The 24,350-nt window shown below is 41.1% G+C and overlaps 1 protein-coding gene across 1 annotated transcript in view; it reads right to left on the bottom strand.

The window, feature by feature from the left end:
* Positions 1-24,350, bottom strand: part of Ppm1l (protein phosphatase, Mg2+/Mn2+ dependent 1L) — a 107,247-nt gene that overhangs the window by 6,540 nt on the left and 76,357 nt on the right. The window contains exon 3 of the mRNA XM_008837875.2: positions 2,435-2,596. Coding sequence (XP_008836097.1) covers positions 2,435-2,596 — 162 coding nt within the window. The remainder of the gene's footprint in view (positions 1-2,434; positions 2,597-24,350) is intronic.

Here is a 24,350-nt window from a genome sequence, read left to right as displayed (position 1 = left end):
TAGTCACACACAGTCATGGTTTCAGTTCTGGTCTCATCATTCATTAGCTGTGTGTCCTTAAACACACATCCTCTCTGAGGTTCTAATTTATTAGTTGTAAAGTGATTATAGCAACATCAACTTCAGAAGGTGGATCAAAATGTTATGTACCTGGCATGGCTCCTAGCACAGAGTCAGCACAAATAAATAACAGTTGACACTGATGTCAGAAGCAGAGACAGATAGACCAACATGGACAGTATTTGGCTCAGACTGGCTAGAGCTTCTTGTTATTCTAGGCAGGCAGGGGAGAGATGTCCTGAGGTTGGGGTGAGAACATACAAATATGATAAAGCTAAATACCATTTCTTAAGCTACACTATAAAGCATATCCTTGATCACTTTGTATAAAAGGACAGTGTAGGACAGGTTAATCTTGGAGATGGTGTCCATTCTATAAGGAATCACTGCAGAATGGGGTGTGGGTGGCAGGTCTGACGGGGGGGGGGAGAGAATAACATGATAATGACATTTCATGCTGGATGCTAAGATGGAATTTCCAGGTATATTGTATGTCAGTTGACCCTTATTGGGAGATGGTATCTTTACAAAAGAAAAGAACAGTACAGTGTTTTACTCAACCTTTGTGGAACTGATCAAAGCTTGATGGATGCTCAGAAACCATTGTTTGTTCCATCTCATCAATATGAAAGCCCAACCAAAGCTTTCATTCAGAATTGTTCTGCATCACAGCAGGCAGTGAATCAAGGGACTGTAGTATAATTCAGCACTCTTTGACTCAGTGGTACAGCTTCCTGCTGTGAAGACTCAAATGTTCATTAGACTCACTTCATTTCCTCATTGGGCAGGAGCTGATCTATAGAGACAGACTCATTCTGTAGGTTAAAGCACCAGCAAGGGCCCAGGCTGGTCTGCTGCAGCAGCTGCTCAGATTCCTAACACCTTGCTAGACTGTCAATCTGGATAGTGAGACAGTTCTTGCCTTTCACAGGCATAAAGCAAACTCCCAAAACAAATTATTATTATTATTATTATTATTATTATTATTATTTTGGTCTTTTTGAGACAGGGTCTCCCTGTAGCCCCAGCTGTCCTGGAACTCACTATGTAGACCAGGCTGGCTTTGAACTCACAGAGATCCGCCTGCCTCTGCCTCCCGAGTGCTGAGATTAAAGGCGTGTGCCACCATGCCTGGCACATGGTCATGCAGTGCCCGCAGAGGTCAGAAGAGGGCATCAGATTCTCTGGAACTGGAGTTACAGATGGGTGTTAGCTGCCATGTGGGTACTGGGAACTGAACCTTGGTCCTCTGCAAGAGCAGTCAGTGCTCCTAACCACTGAGCCATCTCTCCAGCCCCCAATTATGTAAATTAATAACTAACTAATAATCCTCCTTAGAGTTTTGGTCTAAACATCACCTTAGTGAGTTAGGTGTGATGACCCATACCTATAATTAAAGGACTTGGGAGGTGGAGGTGGGAGGGTCAAGAGTTCAAGGCCAGCCTCAAAAATCTGGCAATAATAAATAAATAAATAAATAAATAAATAAATAAATAAATAAATACCATCTTAGTGATCTTACACAGACAACTCTGCTTAAAACTGCAGTTCCGAGGCACTCATTTCTTCTGGTTTATGTCTCTCCATGGCAGTTATCACCCTAGGATACTCTATATAACTCATCTTTTGTTGATGCCTATTTATTCTGTCCCCACTCTATGCCTATTTCAGAGTGCAGATTTCATGAGGGCTTTTTGTGGGGGGGATGAGGCATGTTGAATGGACCCTTACAACTAATTCTAAAATGTTTACTTAGGCTAGTCACTGTGTTAAATCCTGAGGTATGGAGATACAAAGAGCTCATAGTCAGGAAGCCAAGACAGACGAGAGTCATTCTCACACATGCATTTTAAAAGGAGACTCCAGAGGCTCACACAGGATGCTGGAAAAAAGACAGCAAGAGCATCCAACACAGACTGGGGAAGTCTTTGTTTGCTCCAGTGGGCCACGGGAAGCTTCCAACAGGACACCCAGAAGTTGAATCTTAAGGGACAAGTAATTTTCATTCACTAGGAAGTAGAAATAGCACTTTCAAAGGCACAAATGTATCAGAAACAAGGTTCACTGGGAATATTTAGGAGTTTGGAATGGCTGGAGGGGAGCAGAGTGAAGCAAAAGGGGTCCAACAACTGAACTAGACTTTAACTTGGAAAGGGACTTCTTAGGGCCTTTTGGAATCTTTGGCCATGAAAATGAAGCATCCACTAATGTGATATGAACCGTACAGTACAGGTATTTAGTCAGGTACGGCCATGCCATAGTGAGCCCAGGAACAGCTAGCATACTAAATGTTTTTCCCCCACGAACTTTCTAAGCAAGTGCCTTGTTCACCAAACTAGATGGCCAACTTCTTCAGAGGGGATCCCAAGCTCACCAGCTCTCTTTATCCTCTTTCTCTCCTTCAGTTGGTAAGGTTTGTGATCATGAGACAAGGGAATGGCATTTCCATCTTTGTCACAAAGGACGCCTCGAGAGTCACCCACATTGGCCACAGTGAGATCTTTATCTGATAGTAGAGCAATCAAACATGTTGTGCCTGCAAAACAGAAGAGACAGTGTAGGTGGGTGGCAGTGCACTGAGGTCCCCTTGTTTCTTTCGGTCATCAGACTCTTGTCATTAAAGCTGTTCCTGCTGGGTGAGAGTTTTACACCAGCTACTCTGGGAATGATCTAAGCTCACTTCAACATGGTTGATCAAATCTGACAGTCCATTTTCTTAACCATGTTACACGGTCACTGAGACAGGCTAAGAGAACAGTATCATTTTCCTAAATCACTTTGTTCCTGCTACTCTTAATTTTAAAACATCACATTTAAAAGGATTAGAAGAGAATCAAAATCAATTTGAAGCCCTAGACAATTGGTACCTATTTTCAGCTTCTCACTGGTGCTGAGTCTCTGAGAAGTTCCAAGTGTGAAAGGGTATAGGTTGGGGATGCGGTAGACTCCTGAGGTGGAGTCAGATGCCAAAAACTATAACCTGCAGCACTGTGACAGATCTGCTGGTGTCAGGAAAGGCCGAGACCACATACACAAAGTCTGATAGCAAAGACTGGTGGCTCGAAACAGGAAACACAGCCCCAGATATGATGGGGGACAGGCTATAAAAGTAGTGGGGACTGGATGTGCTCAGATCCTCTGCCTGCCTAAAGCCCACACAAGACACATAAGCACAAGCTCTCTTCAATCCCTTTTGAAGTGAAAACAGATAAAGTAAATGAAATTGAATAGTCTTTTACTTCTCTCTCTGCCTGTCACTGTCAACTAGCAAATAAATGCTGAAATGTACAATGCACAACTCATTTATTTCTTGTCTCAAATTGATAACTTTTAATTTGTTGAAAGTACTTATTAATTAGTCCTTTTAAAAATATTTCATTTATTATTTTTATTACATGTGTATGAATGTTTTGCCTGCATGTATGTAAATGTACCCTAGTTGTGCAATGTCCATGGAGGCCAGAAGAGGGTGTCAGATCCCCTAGAACTAGAGTTATGGATGGTTGTTAGCTGCCATGTGGGTGCTGGGAACCAAACTTAGCTGCCACGTGGGTGCTGGGTACCAAACTAACTAGCTTCCTAATTAGTGTTTCCTAACATTTCCCTTCCTTAGGGGCTAGAGAGATGGCTTAATGGTTAAGAGCATTGGCTACACTTGCCAAGAACCCAGATTTAGTTTCCAGTACCTATATGATGACTAACAATCATCCATAACTCTAGTTCTAGGAGATCTGACACCCTCTTCTGGCCTCCACAGGCACTGCATGCATGGTACACTCAAATACATACATATATAAGGTAAAACACTCATACATAAAGTAAAAAAATTTTAAAGATTAACATTTCCTTCTTCATTAAGAAAGTTATAGTCCATAGCAAACATATAAATTGTATATAAATAACTTTTTAGTCTTTGATAAAACAACAAAAGAACTGAGTCCTTAAATAGAGTAAACACAGGTTCCTGCGAGCAGTAGAATAGTTATAACAATTCATATATTGAGTTACAGCTGTTTGAAATTTCCTTACAAATTTTTAAAAATGTATTTTTGTGTGTGTGTGTGTGTGTGTTTGTCTATGTGGAGATGGGTGTGTATGTGCAAGCAGGTGCCTGCCACAGTGTGCATGTGGTGGTCAGAGTACAACTTTTGAGTGAGTTCTCTTCTTCTACCTTATTGAGGCAGGGTCACTGCTGTTTCTGCAGCTTTGTGTACTCCAGGCTGGCTGGCTCCAAGCTTCTGGCTGACTCTCCTGTCTCTGCCTCCCATTGTGCCATAGGAATTCTAGTATTACAGATGTGTGCCACCACATCTGGCTTTTTATGTGGGTTCTGGGGATGGAACTCGGATCATGAGTCTTGCCCAGGGAAGCATCTCCCCAGACCCTGAAATTCTATTCTTAAGACTACTTAATATGAAATTTACTTGATTAAAAATGGCAGCCCATGAAATATCGGTTAACTCAGTATTTCCAATATAAAGTCTTAGGAGGGAGGAAGGGACGGGGGGAGCGAAAAGGTGGGGAAGAGAGAAGGAGAATATGACTAAATACAACTAATCCTAATTCTAGGAGCTATCAAAGGAATGGTTAATCTGCTATAAACATACAAATAACTAGAAACCATGCCCCTGGTTTTTGATATTGGTTGCATTTGGTCTGCAACTATTTTTACTCTGTTCTAAGCATCTGCTTGGCTAAACCTGTCTAATACAATCAGAGAATAAAGGCTCCTATGAAGCACATTCTTAAGAGTTTGAAAGGTAAAACAGAAATATTGCATTAGTAGATGCTACATGAGACGCAGGTGCACATCATTAGAACTTACAGAGTCATGTCTCTGACCTTCTTCCCCTCTCTGTGTTCTATGGCTGGGGATATCCCCAGAATCAGCTTCCACAGCATTTAAGGCTAAGCCATTAGCCTAGTTGACACTTTGAGCTCCATCCCAGTTTTCTGGTAGGCATTTCCTTCTGCCTGTTTTGCAGGTATCCAGGCAAATGCTTTGGGCCTCCTTTGAGGGAAGGGAAGAGGTCTACCTGGCTGAGCTCTGGGGCTCTCTCCCACCCTCATTTAGGCCAGTGCAGTTCTATAGCTATCTGGCGGCTTATCGAACTATCAGGTAAGGAGAAAGAAGAGCCAACACTGCAGCTAGAAAGAAACCTGGAGATCTTATCTTACCTGTGATTAAGACTCACTAAAAGGGTTTCAGTAGGATAGTAACATAATGAGCACACCGTGTTGTGTAGTGCCCATGGAGGACAGAAGAGGGTGTTGGATCCCCTGGAACTGGAGCTACAGACAGTTGTTAGCTGCCATGTGGGTGCTGGGATGCGAACCCGGGTCTTCTGCTAGAACAGCCAGCACTCTCAATCTCTGAGCTATCTCTCTGGCCCATGGGCATGGATTTTAAAACCAGAATGGGTAGGTCATTGGTGAGGAAGGGAATAAGGAAGAAGGAGGAATGTCCAGAATAATTTCCTCATAGCTACACTGAGGAAACTAGGTGGTCCATGGACAAGTACTCAGAGGATGTTGACCAGGGCCTTCTGTGAAAAGCTTTTTCTTTACTAACAGACACAGAGCAGAAAAGGACCCATTTCTTTGGCTCTGTACTGGCCCATGAGTTTCACTGAATTGTGGAAGCTCTCTTGCAACTCTGAGGGGATACTCTCAGGGTCAGAGTAAGGAGTGAGGATGGCAAAGCACACAGGTAAAGAGTGCCTGAGAGGGAGCTGCTGAGCCATCATAACACTGTTGTGTTTTTGTTCTGTGTGACACAATAACGGTCTTTTCTGTTAGAGGCTCTTGAGGCTAGAGGCTTTTGGAGGGATTGTTGTAGCAGCAGAACTGACTGAAGGGCATATGTCCTATCAGTGCTTTACTGATGAGCTATTTCCAGTGTGGTTACTCTGCTGTACACACTGCTGGATTCACTTAGGATTTATAAACTGCCTTTGTCAAGCACACAATCGGGTTGTTTCTGTGAGTAAATTAAGATCGATCTCAAGGTGCAGATCTCAGTAAGGAACTTGCCTACATTAGCAAAGGAATCTCGGTACAGAGAATCTCCAGCTTAGCTAAAATGATTGTCCACAGGTGGCAGAAACAGGGTTACAGGCAGAGTTCTAGATAACTGGAATGTCTGCATTCTCGATACAAAAGAGAGAGAAAAAAAACCTGCCTATATCCCATGTAGGTCTGGAAAAATAATTTGTGCAAACAGTGCAACATGATCAGAAACAAGCCAGGAGATTTCACCATAAACAACGTATTGTTCGGACTTTGCAGTCTTAGCTCAGGATTGTAAAACACAGTTTTTAATCTAATCTTACTCAACAGAACAAGCTACTTTGAGGGTCTCCAGAAAAACACTGCCCAAGAGAAAATGCTTGAAATCACATTTTCTTCGGTGTACTTGAGAAAAATAACCTCAATATTCTGGTTACTAGTTTTGAGATAAATTGTTTTATTCCATCTTAGAACTACACATCAAAACATCAGAGCCTAATGGGATTCCTTAATTTTGAACCTCAGGATGAGTTCACACTAGCAACTTAATTTTCATTAAGAATTTAGTTGCCAGTTGGGAGGAGATCTTGGAAATTTAACATAATAACCTCACCTCACAGGTTAAAAAAAAATCTGGGGGCTGGAGAAATGTCTCAGCAGTCAAGAGCATTCACTGCTGTTGCAGAGGACCTGAGTTCAGTCAGCACTCACATTGGGTGGTTCACAACCACCTGTAACTCCAGTTCCAGGGGAGCCAATGCCCTCTACAGGCCTCCAGGGGCACCCATGTGCACAGTAACATGCAGACCTCCCTGAAACTGGATGAAGTGGTCCATACCTGTAATCTCAGCGATCAGGAGATAGAGGAATGAGGATCAGCAGTTCAAGGCCAGCCTGGGTTACAGGAGACCCCGTCTCAAAGAACAACAAAAGCTGGAAAAGTGAGTTTGCACAGACTAGACTTTGATGTCTTGGCTGAGTGAAGCCTGGTAAGCTGTCTGACCTTACACCACAGAAAATGGAGCTACAGTCCAGTCCGCTGCTCAAACCAGATGCCCAGTTGTCACCCTTGAATTTTCTCTGTTCCCCATTCAAGCCATTCAGTACATCACTAAGTGCTCTTTCCTCTAAAACACATTTCAAATGCTTTCAATTCTCTAGTTCCCACAGCAGAGACTGTGGTCCAGGCCCCTGTTACTCAGCCAGTAAGCTATGTCAGGGTCCAGGTGAGAAACAATAACTGCTGATCTGTGAGATATGGCCCTATCCCAACTGCTCAATATCACCTTCTCCCCTGTTCAAGGCCTCTCTTCTGTAGCTCAGACATGGCCAGGCCTTTTGTTGTCGGGGCCTTTTATACACTGGTCCCTCTCTGTTCTGCTGTGCTTGACACTGGCAATCTAAGACCTCTGCTCTTATCTGAGCTCACGAAGGATGTCTTCAAATTTATCTCCTCTTTATTTCTTTTACCGCCCTACAACACAGCACTATGTAGATACCTTGTTTATTTATTTAAAACACTGAATGTCAGTCTTGCCCTGTAGAATATAAACTTCACAACGGTATGGACTATTGCTTGTTTTCCCTAATCTAATGCTACCTAGACTATCACAGGTACTTACTATTTGCGGAGTAAATGAATTAAACAATGACTGAATAAGCCATCACACACAATGTTCTGACCTAACATTATGCTTGTCTCTTCATACTTTGCTCGAGAGATCAGTCCAGTTCAATACCTTACTAAACATCCCATCTTCCAGACACTGCCGTTCAAGGAACCACTTGGTTTTTACCTGCTACCCATTGCTCAAAACATAATATTCTTCTGGTGCAAGTATAGCCAATAGTCCTACGCACACTGCTGAGAGGTGGAGAAAACTTTCATCCCAGGTATATCTGGTGGAGTGCAAGGAAATATGGGTAGCATTCTCACCCCACCTTCCAAAACCGTGTACCTTATGAAACAATAAGGTGTGGCACAATGGTCAATAACTGAACACCCCAGGCCTACTTCTGACTTAAACTTTCCCTGCAGCAAAATGAGCACATTTTGGTATTGTCAGAATAATCAGTGTAGATTACTCATTGGCCTACTCCTCTAAACTAGCATTTTCTCTTCCTATTTAATTTCTGGTAGAGGGACAATGTAGAGGGACATACAAAAAGCTATTCTAGACATAGCTAAACATTTTGGCTGGAAAATATTAGGCACTTACTCTATTTGATGAGTTGAGCTTAAAAATGTAAATCCCAATGATATTTAAGTAACTTGGATATCTCAAGTATCTTTTCTTTTAAGCCCCTAACTATAAATATTGTTTTAGTTAAGAAATTTCTTAGTGAAAGTAATCATAACAACTTGCCTCTTACTATAAACTGCATGGAGCAGCTCATAAATCCTTCAGCTGGTTCTCACGCAGGGGCAAGGGAAGTACGGCTCTTCCCTTTAAGCAGGAGAGGGAAAGGGACTAGAAGACCCAATTCCTCCATGTTGAATCATCGGACAACTAAACCTAGCAGTCCAGAATTACTACTCTAGTAACAAGACAATCCACCCTACCGAGTAAGCACTTTACTTCACTACTAAACACTTTATTTTCATTATGCAACTTAATTCCTCTGAAATTAAAAAGAAAAAAAAAAAGGTGGCTTGGATAAGTTAACCTCATCCCCTTTCAGCTCGAATACTTTGCTGGTCTTGAACTGGAGTTGCAAACTCCAGGGCCTTCAGAGAAGCAGGTCAGGTGTAGTGGAAATTCTCATACCCTCTAGGAATAGCTTTACCAATCTCTGATAGGAATATGGGTTCCAAAATACTTTCCTACTCTTAGAAATGGCATGACAGCAGGTGTGGGGGGCTAGAGAAGGGAACCCTGGGGTCAAGAGAAGCTGGAGAAGGGAACAGTTGATGAATAATGAAAATGGTTGCCATGAGGGAATGTTGGTCCAAGGTGACTTTTCCTCGGGTTTTGGAAAGTCATTTTTATATAAATTCCCCCAATTAAAAAATAACTATATTATTTTTTTTATTTTATGTGTATGTTTGTACTGCCTGCATATATGTAAGCACACCCATGTTGTGCAATGTCCATGGAGGTCAGAAAAGGGTGTTGGATCCCCTGGAACTGGAGTTATAGACAGTTATTAAGCTGTTATATGGGTATTGGGAACTGAACCCAGGTCCTCTGCAAGAGCAGCCAGTGCTCTTAACCACTGAGTCATCTCTCCAGCCCCTATTCTCCCAATATTTAAATGTGGGCAACTCTTGTTTTAGCAAATAGTGTAAGACACAAAAGGCAACTGAAGGTCAGAGCTGGCCTAGGAGTTGGTGATACTGGGCTCTTGAGCTTTCTATAACTGATTCTCTGAAATATACCCTGATATAAGAAGAGTGACCTCATACTCCCTGACAACCACGTTCTGCAATGCCTTAGTACTATTCAGTTCTCAAAACTCACCCAGCAGGTGGTTGGAGAGATGGCTCAGTGGTTAAGAGCACTGGCTGCTCTTGCAGAAAACCTGGGTTCAGTTCCCAGCACCCACATGACAGCTTAACTCCAGTAACTCCAGCTCCAGGGGATCCAACGCCCTCTTCTGACCTCCATGGATGCTGCACAGCACAGGTGTACTTATATACATTCAGGTAATACAAACATACACATAAAATAAAAATAAATAAAAACTCATCCAGCAGGAAGGAATTAGCATATCCATCTTATAAGCTAGGTGAAGTGTGGATGGTCCCTGTTCGGGTGCCACCTGCAACGGACCAGCCCAGACCGGAGCAGTTCAGTCTGACAGGAGCAGGGTCCCCGAGAGGGTGGACAAGGATTTGGCGAATGACAAACAGACCAACACACAGAAATCTGGTGAAGGTCTGAGTGTATTTTTGCAGCTTCAGGGCTCAGATTATATCCAGCAAAATTACATGATTACATCAACAAGCCATTGTTCTGCGGTTAATCTTTTCTAAGAATTCTGATTCCAGAAACAGAAGCGAAACACAGGTAGATCAAAATACATTGCCAAAGTATGCTATTATCTTAACAAGCATCAGCTAGTGCTAAACAGAAAGTTCCTGTTCATCTTGGTAAGTTCACATTAGAGACATCTGTGGTTACGCAGTGAGATGACCTCAAACCAATATGTGCTTTCAGTATTAGCTCTGTAATCACTAGTATTTCTATTTGAATTCCAGGTGATTCATAATACTGTTGCTTTATATCCGCTTTTTGTTTTTCCCTGTCCATTATACTGTCCCAAACTCCAAGTAATATCAGTATCCCATTCTAATCCTGTAGCTCTCATGAAATCCTTCCAAGTATGGGGCTTATTACCCCATCTTTCTTTACAAGAAATAGACACATTCTTCAATTGTCTCTGTATGCTCTCCTTCTGTTCCTTACTAAGCAGGCACCAAGGTGGCCTAGATCTGGCAAATCTGTCCATGAATTGTAATGAATACCAAGAAATTCTTTTTTCTCCTATGTTAACCCTTTTACCCCCTTCCTTATCATATGCTCCTGTAAAAGGCAGTGGTTCATCTGTAGGTACTGGAATTTTATACATACTTTCTTTCCCTTTTGGCACCTCCTTCCTAAACAGTTGGTGGTAACTTTCTTTTTCTCCTAATACCAGAATTAGAGTCTTTTTCCCTGAATTGCCTTTCCTGTAGGAAATACATCATCTTTAGGACTTTCTAACATTAGCTCCGCTTGTTCTATTCTGTCCATGATATTCCATGACTGATTATTTCTAGCAGCTTCTATTATAGCTTTAAGCAGTAAAGGTGCATCAGGAGACAAGGTCATCTGAGGAAACCGAGTTCCTAGATACCCATAAAAGAATGACAGTCATAAAGATAATAGCAAGCAAAATACAGCCAGGTACACTGAAGATCTTCTTTGCACTGCCAGTTCCAAGAGGCAACCTTCCTTGAAGCTTCAGCCTCAACCTGCGGAGGATCTCACGCAGGCTCCATTGGAGATGGCGTGACAAAGTGACCTTAGGTATTTGTTTAAGGTATAGGTTTGTTAGGTATGGTCGGAGAAGGGCTACAACAGTGACCTAGATTCTGCACCTGAAGGTAATGTCTGCATCACATTCTGGGCTGCCCAGCTGTCAAGTGCCTGTAGCTTGACTCTTTTTTTTTTTTAATCTTTTTGAGACAGGGTTTCCCTGTCGCCCCAGCTGGCCTGGAACTCACTATGTAGACTAGGCTGGCCTTGAACTCACAGAGATCCATCTGCCTCTGGCTCCTGAGTGCTGGGATTAAAGGCACATGCCATCATGCCTGGCTCATTGATATATCTTCTACCAGTGCCTAGTACAGTGCACAAATTCAACACCTGGGAAGGGGCTGGGGAGGGAGGGAGGGAGACAGAAAAGGGTGCTTTTTAATTCACATGTCTGTACTATTAAACATATTTACTCTAACCACATAAATATATGTGTCTAACACACATGACAGAATGAATTTAAAAATATGAAAAGTTATCTGTGTGAGGGGATTTGGGCCTTTTTGTTTCTTTCTTTATACTTTTCTATATTAAGATGACTTGTATATGCTATGTAAAAACTACAATTTATTCACAGTGTTTCAGGAGGATATTTACTGCATAAAGTATATAATACATAAAAAAAAAGAGAGAGAAAAAAAAAGAGCTACAAATGATGGCTATGGAGAATGAGATGCTCCAGATGGGAAAAGGCCAGAGCAACAGCTGTGACAATGATGGCAGCAGCACTTTTAATAGCTCAAGTTCAGATTCAGAGTCAACTGCCAATGACTATCCATCAGCACCTCAGTGACAGACAAGTGAGTTGCAGCTGTCTTTGTGTGCCCTGCATGGCCTGCCACGTCTCTGGGTAGGGTCCTACATCTTCTGCTGAGAGGGTGTACTGAACTTGGGTGCCAGCCAGGCACTTCTTCCCCCTCACTTCCTGGCAGATCTCGGTACCCCTTCTTTAGTTCACAACTATATTTTAAAATTGAAGTCATGAGAATCTATATTTTATATTTTTATATTTGTTTTCCTCACTGTAAATTTTCCTAAGTGAGTGGTGAGTGGTACCACAGTTTTTTTTTTTGTTTGTTTGTTTGTTTGTTTTTCGGTCTTTTTGAAACAGGGTCTCCCTGTAGCCCCAGCTGGCCTGGAACTCACTATGAGGACCAGGCTGGCTTTGAACTCACAGAGATCCACCTGCCTCTGCCTCCCAAGTGCTGGGACTACAGGTGTGTGCCACCACACCCAGCTTTAACTATTCTTTTTTTTTTTTTTTTGGTACCACAGTTTTTGTTGCTATACCAGGGACATCAGGCTAGATAGGTTCCTAGATAGTTCAGTGGAGTTGGAGAGATGGCTCAGCAGTTAAGAGCACTTGGCCCTCTTGCAGAGGATGCAAATTTGGTTTCCTACTCTCACGTGGTGGCTCATAGCTCGCTGTACTCGTTTCAAGGGGTCTCATGCCCTCTTCTGGCCTCCTCACACAGCTGGTACACATGTGGTGTACATACATACAAGCAGGCAAACACTCATACATAAATACATCTTTTTAAAAAATCAAGGGCTGTAGAGATGTTTCTGAGGTTAAGAGTGCTTGCTGCTCTTGCAAAGGACCCTGGTTCTGTTCCCAGCACCCACAGGTATTTGTTTACAGTCATATAGGCTGGTTGAGTATGGTAGAAGATGGCACTACAACTGTGACCTAGGTTCTGCAGCTGAGGACAATGCTTGCATCACATTTCAGGGCTGCCTTGCTGTCCAGGGACTGCACATCACACATAATTTCATTTACCTGTCCTGTAAACCATCTTTAATTCCAGTTCCAGGGAATATGACACCCCCTTCTGACCTCTGTGGGCACTTGCATACATGTGTACACACACATACACATAAAATAAAAGTAAATATTTTTTTAAAAGGAAAGGAAACACAGAGGAATGAACCTACCTTAGAATCCTGCTTAACAGAGGATGAAGACTCTCACACAATGGACACTCATCTATACAAAGGACACCTGCTTGATGTTAGCCTGCTCATGCGGATTACATTCTCTTCTGTGGCTTAACTCTTGTGTATAGGGAGTAAGGAAAGTTGACAATTTTTTTTTTCTTTTGGAACGAAAAGAAAAAAAATGGGGAGGGTGGGTAAAGAGTGGCAAATGGTAGAAAGTAAGTGTGTGAGGAGAAAGGGGAGAGACAAAGACAGGAGGCACACACTGCAAGGATTTTAGTAAATGTGTAATGACAGCCAAAGTGCCATCCATTGTATACCACACAGGAGAACCAAGACATTTAAATGATCAAGAAAAATAAGATTATCCAGTAGAGGCCTGGCAATTAATTTTAGCTTAATGACATAATTTCAGGACCTTGCTGCATCAGGCCTCATAACAGACAGAAATCATACTGGTGTGAAACACACTGGGAAACGTAGGAGTAGCAGGTTACTAATGAACATATCATCCAGGAATGGCAAGATAACTCTCAGCAGAACTTTGCAGCTGTACCTCCCACAGCCACACTGTGCTCGGCTCTGCCTTGAAGCCAGAAGAAGTACCAAGCTGCTCTTAGATAAGAGTCTGTTCCAGCCCCGGGCTGCATAATCTTTCAGTCTGCCAAAGTTTGACCTACTTAGATCTTTCCACTTATCTGGTCTTTTTTCTAATAATTAATGTTGTAGTCCAGATAGACTTTGTCTAGAAAATGAACAGTAAGCACTGATCTTTTTGCCCTTCTCCCTCTTTTCTATAGCCAGAGTTCATGAAACCCTGCTCTGAGTTCCCTTGTAGGCAAGGCCTTCTCCAGTTTTCTTAATGTGTTGGCTCGGTCAAGATGATCACCTGACACAAGGAGACTATAAAATTAATAATTAATTGTTCACACTACAGATTCACTGAGCCTTGTAGCTATAGTTTGGAAGTGGATGGAAAGAGATCCATCCATGTGGAAAGACATGTATGGGCACAAGAGATCAACCACAGGCTGAGCACTCACAGTGTTAGGCTACATGCTCAGTCCCCAGAATATATGTCATCAATCCGCCTAACAGTTCATGAGATACTATTATCCCTATTTGACCGATGACCAAACAATAACGAAGCTAGCGATTAGTCCAAGGTCACACAGCTAGCCAGAGGCAGATCACACCACTGCTTCCATCCTTGAGACAGTGCCTGCTAGCCCATATTTAATGCTTTATGCTAACAAACCACCACCAACAAGGCAACTCTTCCTTAAGATATTTTCCGACCTTCTCAATAAAATGGCCATAATACATATTCAAGTTGATAATGCCCATGTGAGGATGGTGTCTTCTACAGCCAAACATGCACCATGGTGTGGGAAACACTGCCTGAAGGCTGGATCCTGTCCCCATTAGCCCCAGAAAGAAAAATACCACAGGGCAGGGGTAGTCAGCAGGGAATTTCAGCAGAACAATATTATTAGAGGGCTCTGTTTCACACAAAGACTGGTCACCTCAGAGGGTATCACTAAGAACATACTAAGGTCTTCTGCTATCAAGATCTGAGGTGCCATGATGGCAGACTCTGTAGGCTTCCACAAAGTAGAGGTGGGCCATATCCATATTTGCTGAGAGGCTTGAGTTCCCTGGGCTGGGCATGGACAGATGGCACCTCCTTGGGTCTTCCTTTGCAACCAAAGCTGTCTCATATTCTTCTCATCCAATATTAAAAACAGTTTGGAAGGAATAACATTTTGTAAGAAACAAGTGTATTACAAATGAGATTTTTTTTTTGTCTCTGAATTTTATATAAGCAAAAATCTCAACGATTGAATCTGACACTGGCTGAATTTGAGACAGTCAGTTTAATGACAAATTCTATTATTTTAAGCCCTGGCACTACATAGTGTGGTTCTAAATTCAGGTATACTTGGACTCTTCCCTCAGAAAATAGTCATCAATAAAGGGACTAAAACAAGAAAGAGTGTATGAGTGTGAGAAAGACCTTTTCCACAAATGAGGTATGCCACCATAAATGCAAGGGGAAAAAAATCAGACGGGGGGTGTCTTAATTCACAATTTCAATTGTCACACTTCACCAGAATTAAAGTACAATGTGTCATCTGATTCTCATGAACACTATTTTGAATCTGAAATATTCTTCAACTTCACATTTTAACCACGGTAACAGTAATGTTTGCATTACCCTTGGACGCAGAAGGTGGACCTCTGGACCTTCCTTTTTAGTTAAGTATGAAACTGGTTATTCAGAGAATGGCTTCCTGTTAAACTGACCACGTGGACTGGGGCATGGTAGAAAAACTACAGTGGGCTCTCTTGCTACAGGAGCCTTCACAAACATGGGCAGGACTGCTCGGAAGTACAAGTGAGCAAACTCGTACTTGTGATAATCATTAATAGTTCCCATAACTATTGCTGGCATTTAGTTCAGATTATAGCATGTAACTGAAATTAATTTGTAATCACAACCTGAACTCTAAGTCCAGCATCATTTAATGGTAAATAAATTAATTTCATGGTTGCCTTGATTCTTACACAAGCCAGAGAAGCAGTGGCTATATTTTTTACAACTTCATGTTATTTAAGAATTCCTCACTGAAAGGTCTTGTGTCTCTACAGAGGTCCCAGCTGTGAGTTCTACCTCTGCATCTTCATGTATTCATAAAGAACATGAGTGGGGGTGAATCAATAATCTCCCAAAGTGAGCTTTATTAAAAAGATCATTAGTCTTTTAATAATAAAGAGGAAGAAAGGCAGAAAGAGGAAGAGGGGAGGAAAAGGCTGGGAAATAAGAGGCACAGTCTGATTCATCTGGTTCTCAAGAGAAAAACTATGCATTGATTTTTTTTTCCTTAGTGTGGAAGCAAACTTTCTTTCTATAACTTCAAGTGAAAACAAACCTGGCCTTTGAGGTTATTAACTTATTCTTATTTAAGTTCACACACACCTATAGTTTTATTTACATATACATGTGTTGGGATGGTATTTAGAGATATTAATTGAAGTTCCTGCCCCTTTTCATCCACATATCTCTCCTCTACTCAACATAAGGCATTCATTGTCTTCGGGAAGATTAGGATTACTGTCACCAATATGGAAAGTAAAAATAATAGCTTATTTTAGCCGTGAGTTTCAAAGAGGCTGTGGAAACTCTCAAAGAAAACATTCTCAAGGAAATCTTTGTATTCACTAGCCAATGAAAACAATGAGGAAGCAAACATCAAGCTTTCCTGTCCACAGGTTCTCTTCCTACTTTACTTAAGCAGTAGGCTGGCCAGGATGGAGAACACTGGGTAGGGGAGAAGGAGGAAAGACAAAGAGGAAAGCATCAGGGAGTCTGACGCATGCGTGGCTCTGAAACACTGGGGAGCTGAAGCACAGAGGACTCTGACTTTGCTTCTAAGGGCACAGCCCCAAATCACAAGTCTGATCTCATATGGGGCAGTGGCTGAGTGAAAAGTGGGTTTGGAGAGTTCCGTGTAAGGCAGGGAACAGTGGGCTTCCCTGAGGAGGAAGCTTGAGCTTTGTGGCTCAAATGAATAGTCCCTTCCACCACAGATCGGGGAGACCTTTGCTCATGCCAGCAGACACCAGGACAATAACAACACACGGATACTGAGTTCATTCTTGGGAAACGGGGCAACACAATATAATTTCACTGTGGCATTTACATAAAAGATCTGAAAAACTCAGGAGATCACAGAAGTGAACAGGCCAAAATTTTAGTTATTAGATCCAATATGGATTGAAAAGCTGTTATGTTCAATTCTAGAGAGATAAATTAACTTAAATTTCTTCGAATTTACTCTGTATCTGTGTAATGTGTGTCCTAGCCTAGAAATTATGAACTTAATCTTGAAAAGGCTGCAACAAGTACAGCATCAGACAAATAAACATTGTACTTGTTTACTCCCCTGGCCACTGAGGTCATCAGCACAGACCATTATTGAAAAACTCCAGCTGGAAGCAGAATAGCTTCCAGAGCTGAGTTTGTACTTGTGAAACATGCCACTGGCAGGTTCTGTAGTTATATACCAATGGCTTCCAGATGATTTTTTCCATTCAAAGGGAACTCAAGACACTTATATCCCTACTTAAATGAACAAAATAAAGATTGTATAATTATGTGAATTCAAGATAAACAACTACAATCACACTTGGAGCAATTTGATGAAATAATTATCAATTATCTAGCTGCTATGGGATCAGGACTACAGAAATGAATTGAAAGCTGTGTGTGTCTCCAGGAAGGTCACTGCCCCATGATTTGATCAAATCCTGAGTCTGACTACAGCTTGCCTAATTGGACACAGACCTATACACATCTCTAGCTGAGAAAGGACAACTCTGTTACTTCTTTTCTTTCTCTAACACCTCTATCTTCTGTATATAGTATTGTAGGTCTCCTTTCTTTCTCTTCTCTCTCTGTCTCTCTTCCTGTATACACATTGATTAAATAGTTTTATGCTCTTTATCTCCTCATTCAGTGCCTGCCTTGTACAAAGCACCCTGGTGCAAGAGTAGTAAAAAGGGATGAGATACACATAGTCCTTACCACCATGGTGCTTACTGCCAATTACCAACATAAATCCAGACACTGAGAACCCAGCATGTTAAACTATGACCACTATGAGGGACTATGTGTGGGTGGAATGATGGCAGAGATGGGGACGTGGCTCCAGAAGAAGGCACATGGTGGGTAGGAAGGAAAACTATTGGAAGGTATCAGTGAAGAATCAAGATTCTAACTTCCTCTTGAAAATCCAACAGGGTGAGGAATTTGCACAGCCTAATGTGGCCCCTGGCACAAGAAAATAATGAAGGGAACCACTTTTTTTGGGGGGGGTTCTTTTTGAGACAGGGTCTCCCTGTAGCCCCAGCTGGCCTGGAACTCACTATGTAGACCAGGCTGGCCTGGAACTCACAAAAATCCACCTGCCTCTACCACTTTTAAAAGAGTATTTCTTGATATTATACTTTCCAAACAAATAATAAAGCAAATACTTGTTCTTTGACCCAGTAATGCCAACTCTTGAATTTTAAGCTAAGGAAATAATCAGAGATACAAACAGAGCTTCATAAACAAGGTTTGATCTCAGATAATTATAAAAAACACTAAAATGAGCAGATATAAGATGACAGAATGCACTTGTGAAATATCCAAATGGAGACACATTATAAAGACAGTAAATGATATTTCTGGAGAACATACATTGTCCAGGGATAGTGTTCATGCATAAAAATGAAAAATATAAAACAAAATGTCTATAAAAATCTCAAGACAGCCTGAGAGTGTCTGTTCTGGCCTCTGTCTGGCTTAGATGCTGAGAACCCAGCAGACCGCCTGAGAGTGCCTGGATCCAGCCTCCACGTGGTGGTGAGCTCCCCCAAATTGTGCCCTTCCCACAGACCTCTGCTCTATGGTAGGGTAAGGCCGAGGCCTTCACAGACAGTCTGAGAGTGTTTGTTCTGGCCTCTGTCTGGCTTAGACGCTGAGAACTCAGCAGACAGTCTGAGAGCACCTGAATTCAGCCTCCACGTGGTGGTGAGCTCCCTCAAATCATGCTGTACCCAACCCCCTGGGGAACCGAAACTGGGATTATTTGAGGCCCCCTCCCACAGAACCAGGGCAGACCTCTGCCCTATAGTAGGGTAAGCCTCAGCCCTTAGCAGACAGCCTGAGAGTGGCTGTTCTGGCCTCCATCTGTCTTAGACCCTGAGAACTCATCAGACCACCTGAGAGCATCTGATCTGGCCTCCGCCTAGTGTAGGGACTGAGAACTCAGCACACTGCCCAAGAGTGAAAAAATTGGGCCTCCCCTTAGGGAACTTCCCAAATTCTGCTCTGAGTACTCCCCAGTAGGGGTTCAAACTTTAGAAGGAAGCCTGAGTATACCTGACTGGAGCCTGACTTGGCCCTCTGTGGGAGCTCCTGAGTACCTGATCTGAAGCCACCAGTTCCCTCCAAAATAAAATCTCAGAGAACCTGAAACCTAGACCAATCAGCTCTACAAATCCAATAAGAAAACTAAGGCACATTAATAATACAAACAGAAGCAAACCTCAACTCAAAAGAAGACTTGATTTTCATACCAGAATAACAAATAACAAAAGAAATTCACATGCAAAAATCACAATGAAAAAATAATAAAATGGAAAGCCAAATAACTATGACCCCACCAAAATCTACCAGTCCTAGAGAAGAGTTCTACAAGGAGAGGCCCCTAGAACTTAAAAGAACAGTCATAAACATGATAAAGGAATTCAACGAATTTAAAGAAAACACAGACAAATCAAAGAACTAAAAGAAGAGAGGGATAAACTTCTGAATGAATTCACAAAAGATAAACATTGAAGAAAACTCAGGCTGAAATGAAGAAGGAAGTGTAAAACTCAATAAGTCAACCTAAAACAACAGGAGAAAGCCTCACCACTAGAATGAATGAAATGGAAAACAGAATATCAACACTGGAGAATAAAACTGAAGAATTGGACTGCTCAAGCAAAGATTGTGAAAAATTTTTAAAAACAAAACAAAACACAGGAATGGAATAGGCAGGAGACATGGGACATGATGAAAAGATCAAGTCTACATAACACAGGCATAGAGGAAGGAGAAGAATTTCAGGTTAATGGTACTGACCAGATCTTAAACAGGATTATAGAAGAGAATTTCCCAAAATTAAGGAAAGACATCCCCATACAAATACAACAAGCACATAGAACAGCAAATAGACAGGATCAGAAAAGAAACTCCCCATGGCATTATCATAGTAAAAACACTAAATGTTCAGAACAAAGTGAGAATACTGAAAGCAGCAAAAGAAAAATGAAAAGTCACATAGAAAGGAAAGCCCATCAGAATTACAGCTGACTTATTAATGCAAACTATGAAAGCCAGAAGAGCCTGGACCAAGTATTTCCATTTCTAAATGACCATAGATGCCAGCCCAGAATACTTTACCCAGTAAAAATGTCTATGATAGATGAGAGGGGGAGGAAAAGTCTTCCACGAATAGTCTGAAAGAATACAAGTCCACAAAACCAGTCCTTCAAAGAATACTTGAAGCAATACAAAGAACAGAGAAAGGAACGACTATACCCCAGGAGCCATGAAAGAAACTAAATAAAGGTATAATTGTGGAAACACAAAATTAGACAAAAAATGCAAACAGTAACCAAAATGATGGCAACCAATACACATCTTTCAATAATAAATATCAATGGACTAAACTCCTCAGTCAAAAGATACAGGCTAGTTGAATGGATTATGAAACAAAATCCATCTTTTTGCTGTCTACTAGGAACACATCTCACCTTTAAGGACAGGCACTACCTTAAAGTGAAAGGCTGGAAAAGAATATTCTAAGCAAATGGCACTAAGAAACAAGCAGGGGTTGCAATTCTAATATCTGAAAAAGAGACTTCAAAGTAAAACTGATCAGAAGAGATGAGGGTCACTTCATTCTGATCAAAGGAACAATTAACCAAGAAGATATTACAATCCTAAACATATATACACTAAACTCTGGTGCACCCAAATTCATAAAAAGAACACTACAGGACTTTCAGACACAGATTAATCCCAACTCGGTAATAGGAGGAGACTTTAATACCCCACTGTCTCCATTAGACAGGTCAACTGGACAAAGAATAAACAGAGAGACATCTGAATTAAATAACATCCATCAAATGGACCTAATACACATCTTCTGAATATTTCACCCAAGCACCAAAGAATACACTTTCTACTCAGCACCCCATGGAACTTTCTCAAAAAATGACCATATACTGGGGCACAAAATAAACCTCAACAAATACAAAAAAACTGAAATAATTCCATGCACTCTGTCAGACCACAATGCAACAAAGCTCAAAATCAACACCGGAAGAAGCCCAAGTCACTACACAAACTCATGGAGATTAAACAGCACATTCCTAAATGATGAATGGGTCAAATGAAAAATTAAGAAAGAAATAAAAGAATTCCTGGAATTCAGAGGAGAGGGCACTACTACACAACAAAACCTCTGCGACACTTTGAAAGCAGTCCTAAGAGGGAAGTTTATAGCTCTAAGTTCCTACATTAAAAAATCAGAAAGAGGGGCCTGGGCAAGGATTAAGTCCCAAGGGCCCCCAGGTGTGCTACTAGATAATCCTACAATCCACAGGTTTGCACCTGGTATTGTGCAGAGTGTGGTGTGAATTTCAGCATTCACACACCCTCTCTGTGCCTGTTTCCTCACCCAGGAAGCAGAGCCAACACAATTGAGTTGTAATGATGAAACCTGAGGCAAGACCAAGGCCAAGTGATCCCCTCAAGGTTTTAGAAGCTGCCATTGTGAAGTCAGGTTGAAATGACTTAACCCTACAACTCAAGATGCAGGAAAGGCTAGAGCAAATGAAATCCAAACCCAGCAGAAGAGAAGAAATAACAAAAATCAAAGCAGAAACTGATGAAATAGAAACAAAGAAAACAGTACAAAGAATCAATGAATCTAAGAGCTGGCTCTTTGAAAAGCTAAACAAGATAGACAGACCCTTAGCTCAGTTAACCAAAAAAAAAGAAAGAACAAATCTAAATCAACAAAATTAGAGCCCCCATCCTGCCTCCATCTGGTGGTGAGCTTCCCCTAATTCTAAAAGAAATGGATGGATATCTAAACTCATGGGAACCACCAAAGTTAAATCAAGAAGAGATCAACAGTTTAAACAAACCCATAACATTATCTGTTATGGAAATCGAACCAGTAATACAAAGCCTCCCAACTAAAAGAAGCCCAGGCCCAGAATGACTTACAGCAGAATTCTACCAGACATTTAAAGAAGACCTCCAACCAATACTACTTAAATTATTCAGAATGATAGAAACAAAGGGAGAACTCCCAAACTTGTTCTATGAAGCCAGCATCACTCAAATACCCAAACTGGGTAAAGACACAACCAAAAAAGAAAACTATAGACCCATAGCCTTAATGACTATAGACGCAAAAATTCTCAACAAAATACTTGCAAACCACATAGAGATGTACATCAAAAAGATCATTCACCATGATCAAGTAGGCTTTATCCCAGAGATGCAGGGATGGTTCAATATGCACAAGTCAATAAGCATCATCAATCATATAAATAGACTCAAAGACAAAAACCACATTGTCATCTCAATAGATGCAGCAACGGCTTTTGACAAAATTCAGCATGCATTTGTGTTCAAAGTCCCAGAGGGAACTGGACTGGAGGGAACATACCTCAACACAATTAAAGCCATATACAACAAACCCACTGCCAACATCATTTTAAATGGAGAAAAACTGGAAGTATTCCCATTGAAATCAGGAACCAGCAGGATGTTTACTATCTCCACTCCTTTTCAATATAGTGCTTGAAACTCTTACTACAGCAATAAGACAAAAAAAGGAAATTAAAGGAGTACTAATTGGAAAAGAAGAGGTCAAATAATCTCTTTTTGTAGATGATATAATACTATATCCAAGAGATCTAAAAAGTTCCACCAGAAAACTCCTAGAACTGATCAATACTTTCAGTAAAGTGGCAGGTTACCTACGAAAGTCTGTAGCCTTTCTATATACCAATAACAAGAAATCATAGAAAGAGCACAGGGAAATGCTCCCATTCACAATAGCTGCAAAAAAAATATCTTGGAATAAACCTGATCAAAGACACCAAAGATCTCTACAATGAAATTTTTAAATCTTTAAAGAAAGAGATTGAGGAAGACACCAGGAGATGGACGGTCTTCCCATGCTCATGGATTGGAAGAATTGGTACTGTGAAAATGATGATCCTATCAAAAGCAATATATAGATTCAATGCAAGCCCAATCAAAATCCCCATGACATACTTCACAGAGTTAGAAAAAAAAAAAATCTTTAAATTTGTATGGACGCACAAAACACCCTGATAGCCAAAGCAACCCTGAGCACAAAGAGCAACACTGGGGGATTACTATACCAGGTCTCAAGGTATACTACAGAGCTATAGCCATAAAAACAGCATGGTACTGGCACAAAAATAGACACATAGATTAATGGAACTTCATTGAAGATCCAAATCCAAGTACACACGATTTCAGCCACCTGATATTTGACAAAGGTGCCAAGAACACACAATGGAGGAAAGACAGTATCTTCAACAAATGGTGCTGGCAAAACTGTAGAAGAATGAAATTAGAGCTTTATCTTTCATCTTGCACAAAAGTTAACTCTAAATGGATCAAAGATCTCAATGTGAAATGGGAAACCCTGAAACTATTAGAAGAAAATATTGGCAGTAACCTACAAGATATAGGTATAGGAAAGGATTTTCTAAATCAGACAGAAGTTGCTCAGGAATTAAGGTCACAAGTGGGACCTCATCAAAATAAAAAGTTTCTGTAAGCAAAAGAAACAATCAAGACAGTGAAGAGAAAACCCATAGAGTTGGAAAAAATCTTCATAGTGACACATCTGACAGAGGTTTAACATCCAGAATATATAAAGAACTAAAAAAAACAAAGAAGAAAACAAATGACCCAATTAAAAGATGAGCTAAAGCTCTAAACAGAGAGTTCTCAAAAGAAGAAAGAAGAAAGATGGCTAAGAAACATCTTAAAATGTTCTCGACATCATCAGTAATTAGGGAAATGCAAATTAAAACCACCCTAAAGTATCAGAATGGCTAGGGTCAAGAGAACAAATGATACTACATGTTGGCGAGGATGTGGAGAAAGAGAGCTCATTCACTGCAAACTTGTGCAACCCCTATGGAAAACAGTGTGGAGAACTCTTAAAAAACTAAAAATGAATCTACCATATGACTCAGTTATACCACTCCTTGGCATATACCCAAAGGACTCACTCTATTGTAGAGACACTTGTACAACCATGTTTGTTGCTGCTCTTTTCACAATAGCTAAGAGACAAAGCAACCTAAGGACTTCCCTCAACTGAAGAATGGTTAATGAAAACGTGGTACATTTACACAATGGAGTTCTATTCAGCAGTAAAGAAAGATGAAATAATGAAATCTGCAGGTAAATGGATGGGTTTAGAAACTGTTATAATAAGTGAAGTAACACGGACTCAGAAAAACAAAAGACACGTGTTCTCCCTCATCTGTGGATCCTAGCACCAAATACTTCTAAGTGAGTGCATATCCTGATGTAACTGCAGGGACCAGGAATATGTAAGGAAAACCAGGAGGTAAAGGGAAAGAAGGAAATGGAGAGAGAATAGTAAGATAAAGGTGTTATTAAGGGAAAAATATGTAAAATGGGGGTAGTTAAAGGGG

Source organism: Nannospalax galili, unplaced genomic scaffold (assembly GCF_000622305.1).
Source record: "Nannospalax galili isolate Female #2095 unplaced genomic scaffold, S.galili_v1.0 scaffold491, whole genome shotgun sequence".
In the NCBI taxonomy this organism is placed as follows: Eukaryota; Metazoa; Chordata; class Mammalia; order Rodentia; family Spalacidae; genus Nannospalax; species Nannospalax galili.
This window is presented reverse-complemented; position numbering and strand designations above follow the sequence as displayed.